The 5,000-nt window shown below is 34.2% G+C and overlaps 1 protein-coding gene across 1 annotated transcript in view; it reads left to right on the forward strand.

Annotated features, from left to right (window-relative positions):
• The window catches only part of LOC144451069 (triple functional domain protein-like), a 365,406-nt gene that overhangs the window by 344,407 nt on the left and 15,999 nt on the right, over window positions 1-5,000 (forward strand). Inside the window, exons 48-49 of the mRNA XM_078141839.1 lie at window positions 4,236-4,374; window positions 4,823-4,998. Coding sequence (XP_077997965.1) covers window positions 4,236-4,374; window positions 4,823-4,998 — 315 coding nt within the window. The remainder of the gene's footprint in view (window positions 1-4,235; window positions 4,375-4,822; window positions 4,999-5,000) is intronic.

The raw sequence follows: 5,000 nt of genomic DNA on the forward strand, positions 1-5,000 counted from the left end.
ATTTTGAACAATTAATTACCACATCAACATGGATAACGAGTACTTCCCGTTCTACTATTGATCACTTATATACAAACGTGTCAAATGGCCAAATTGATTCGGGTACAATTATAACTGATATCTCAGACCATTTTCCTATATTTGCATGTTTTCATTCAATTCAGACACAACAGGCTGCAGGTCATGCATATTTTAGGGACTTTTCTACATTCCATGCGCAGGCATTCAAATCCGATCTGAAAGCTGAAATATGGGCCCAGGTGTTAACTTGTGACGATGTCCAGGTAGCGCTACAAAATTTCATCTCAAAGTTTCTTGACATCTGTGAAATCCATGCCCCTTTAAAACGCAGAAAGAAAGGCAAAAAAAGACAAAAGGATAAGGCATGGATGACTCTCGGAATCAAAAAGTCAATTAGGACAAAACATAAACTTTACAAGAAGTTGATAATAAGTAATTTTAATGAAGACTTGCATATCCATTACAGAAAGTACAGGAAGATCGTCACAAGTATTCTTAGGAAGGCTAAACAAGAATATTATTCAACACGTTTGTCTTCGAATAGAGGCAATATGAAAGAGACTTAGGGTGTCATCAATGAACTTATTGGTAAAACAAAACACAAGCAATTTATCACGCCAAAGCAAATAATGGTACTGAGGAAGTTCATACGCAACTAAAGGACATTGTACAAGATTTTAACACATTCTTTGTTCAAATAGGTGAGCATCTGGCGAACAAAATACCTTAAAATGACCATATCTCATTTCACGATTTTCTCAGAGAAAAATCTCCCCAATCTTTTTTCCTTAAGCCTGTCACACAATATGATGTCGAAAGAATTATAAGAGATATCGATATCCACAAAGCCACGGGACATGACAATATCTCTTCTAAACTTATTCGTGAGGCCAAAAATAACATATCCATTCCGCTTGCCCACATAATTAATTTATCGTTTTGTTCGGGAAAATTCCCAGATCACCTCAAAGTCGCTCAAATCTTGCCTCTTTTCAAAAAAAGGTAATAAAGATGATTTGGGTAACTACAGACCGATCTCAATTCTTTCAGTTATTAGCAAAATATTTGAGAAAAGTGTTAATAACCAATTGATGAATTACTTAGATAAATTTGACATATTATATGAACATCAGTATGGCTTCAGACATAAATATAGCTGTAAAGTTTCGCTTGTAAATTTGATACAAAGCCTGTTAAATGAACTTGATAAAGGGCATTTGACAATTGGTATCTTTGTTGATTTTTCAGAAGCACTCGACACAGTTAATCATGCAATCTTAATTTCAAAACTTGATCATTATGGAATCCGTGGTCTACCTTTACAGTGGTTTAAAAGTTACTTGCACTGCAGAAGTCAGTATGTTAGCATAAACAACATAGACTCCTATAAATTAAATGTTTCTTGTGGTGTACCACAAGGATCAGTTTTGGGCCCTATTTTATTTTTACTGTGTATGAACGACATCTCATCCTCATCACCATTTTTAGCACAACTGAACTGAGGTTCAGTAGTGCTATAGGGATCGCCCGACGTCTGTCTGTCTGTCTGTCTGTCTGTCTGTGTGTGTGTATGTGTGTAAACAACTTAAACTCAAAAACCGCTGAACCGATTGCCACGATATATGGTGGGTCCATTACCTTGGGTGTCTAGTTGGGAAATTGTTCAAATCAAAATGATCGCATCACAGGTGTGTGATTTGGGTCAAAAAATGTGATTTTTGGTCAAAAAACTTAAACTCAGAAACTACTGGGCAGATTGGTGCGAAATTTGGTGGGAACATTCTTAAGGGGGTGTAAAGTAAGATTTGTTCATGACGGGATGATTCCATCAGTGATATGCAAATTAGGGCTAAAAATGTGTCTCTTTGGTTGAAAATCTATAATTCCAAAACCACTGAGCAGATTGGGCTGAAATTTAATGGAAATGCATTTAGGGATGTATGGACGAAGATATGTTACGCATACCATGATTCCATGAGTGATATGGTATTAAGGTGTAAAAATGTGAATTTTGGTCAAAAACTTATATCTCAAAAAGTACTAAGTGAATGAGTTTGAAACTTGATGAGATGTTTCTAGAAGTGTTATTCTATATCATTGCTTTTCCTCAAAAATCTTCAACTCTGAAATTACCCAGTAGATTGAGCTTAACTTTGTTGAGAATGTGTAGATTTGTCCTCATTAATAGCTGACACAGTGAGAACAGTACATTGTTAATTAACTATAATGTTTACTTTACTATTTCCTCTGATGGTAAAGCCTGTAGCATGGCCAGTTTGGTTTATGACTTGATTATGTAATATGTTGTAAGACAGCTGTTTCATCACCTACCCATATAAACTGAATGTAGCTTGTGTTTAAAATATTACAATGAGACAACCAAGAAAGTTAAACATGTTACATTGGTATGACTTGGTTCCAAATTGATTTAAAAAAATAAAGAAGTACAAAACCTTGTAGACACATCCCTTTAAAGTTTGATTAGGATGTTGCTATACTTGTCTTGTACACTTCCAACATAGGATGGCTGGATTATGGTGATGGAAATTAGGTATGAAAATTTTGTTTTGGTTACAACTTTAAATCTTCAAAAAATTATATATCTATCATTGCCCTGAACATGAAGTTGTGCGGCAACGCAATATTTGCGCTATTTTTTAATTTCAGGCTTTACGCCGACGACTCAAATTTATTCCATTCTTTCAAACCCATACATAATAACGTATCACATAGTCAAGATGAACATGAATTTGTAAATGTGAATAAATGGTGTAACGCTAACAAACTGACCATTAACGCTAGCAAAACCGAGTATGAATAATAATAATAATAATAATAATTTGTCTTGACAACACTTTGTCTTGGCGGCAGCATATTTTGCACACAAAGGAGAAATTATGTAAATTAACTGGCATTTTCAATAAGCTAAGATACATGGTTCCACATTTTACTCTTGTCATGCTCTATAACACTTTCATACTGCCACATATTAGTTGTGGACTAGAAATTTGGGGAAGTGCGTATAAAACGCATTTAAAGGACATTTTACTTGTACAAAAAAAGATCGTTCGGATTATAAATGGTAGTAAGTATAATGCACATACGATTGCCCTGTTCAAAAAATTATTTAAAAGGTATTTTTGTGCATGATGCACTAAACAATAATCTTCCACCTATCTTCCATAACTACTTTTCTTTCATTGCACATGATCGTAATACTCTCTGTAAATTAAGAGGAGATCTTCATGTTCCAAAATATACTAGCCGACTTGGCCAGTCTTCAATTCAATTTGTCGGTCCCATGCTATGGAACAAAATACCCAACGATATCAGAAATATCCCCAACAGGGCTAGGTTTAAATCAAAATATAAGCACTGGATTCTAAGTACATATTAAGGTTACTAGTTATTTGTGTTTTCATTATGCTCCAATTTACATGTACATTTCGTTTTTCTGTTTTCTTATTAATGTAAACAATTGTTGTTAGTTGTTTTCTGACTATGTAATCAGTGTTAATTAGAGCAACTACAGTCACAACATTTTTTATGATATGCAATTCGATGCTTTTGAAATTGAGTGGCTAGACTCGATTAGTTTTCCGAAAACTATTTTCTAGTCTCTCACCCACAACTTGAAATCATTTTCCTTTTGGATGTTATCATTTATTTCTTTTCTGTATGTTTATTTCTTGTGGGGAATAAAATTCAATTCAATAATCAGGTATATTGCAAAGATAACAGGAATTGAAAGACAAATGAATAAACATTCAATAAATGTATGCAAATATGCCTAGCAACAAGACCACACCCATAGCAACAGCCGAATGATCATGTATATTGAAAAGGATAATATCAGGAATTCATACACAAGTGAACAAAAACATTCAAAATATATGCAAATATATCTAGCAACATGACATGCCCATACCAACAGCCAAATGATCGCGTATATCGCAAATATGGCAACATGGTTGGATAGGCAACTGGATAGTCATACAGCAAATGAACACCTATTGTTAGCATGGACTAGCATATGGATAAACATTTTTAAAAACTGTACAGTTGTGCTGCAACGCCATTGGCAGTATTTTTTTCCTTAAAATATGTATGGGAAAACTTTGCAGGAAGTGACATCACAGTTGCCACATTGTTGTCAGTATTGCTATACTGTGAACACATAATATCATTTTGAAATATTTTGCCTTTTATTTCAGGATTCCAAATGGTCGACTGCTTGATTACATTATAAGTCGTCCATTGTTTACTGAAAGTATGGCAGTAGGCTATTTACAGCAGATTCTACAAACACTACAATATATCCACAATTGTAGAATTGCACATCTAGATATTAAGGTACGTTATGAGTAATCAAACTTTATAGAGAACCATGCAAGCTAAGAGAAATAGTATGAGTAAATAAAATAAGTTTTAATAGACTTCATAAGCTAATCCATTTTGATGAAACAGAACCACGTTTAAAATATGTGCTCAAAAAATTTACCTTTAAGTGCCCACACGTTAACCAACCAATCAGGGTTAACTTTGTAAGTGTAACATTAGTCAACCAATCAGGATGAACCTTCAAGTACATAGCAACCAGCCAATCATGCTAAACCTTATAAAGTGATGACAAATGCACCCAATAAGGATTTAATATCAGTGCTGTAATATTTAGCTAACTAATCTAAGGATTTAATATCAGTGCTGTAATATTTAGCTAACTAATCTAAGGATCTGTCAGATTATTGGTATATATTATCCAGCCACTTGGGATGAACTAATTATTCATCTCTACTTGCAGCCTGAAAATTTTGTCATAGTAGCCAACAATGCCAGCTGTAAGGTGAAGTTGATTGATTTTGGAGATGCAGTCCACATCACCAGTAAGTTGTATGTTCATGGTCTTGTTGGAAGTCCAGAGTTTTCAGCTCCAGAGTTAGTTAATGGTCACCCAGTCTGTCTTAATACTGATGTATGGT

Source organism: Glandiceps talaboti, chromosome 20 (genome assembly GCF_964340395.1).
Source record: "Glandiceps talaboti chromosome 20, keGlaTala1.1, whole genome shotgun sequence".
Lineage (NCBI taxonomy): Eukaryota > Metazoa > Hemichordata > Enteropneusta > Spengelidae > Glandiceps > Glandiceps talaboti.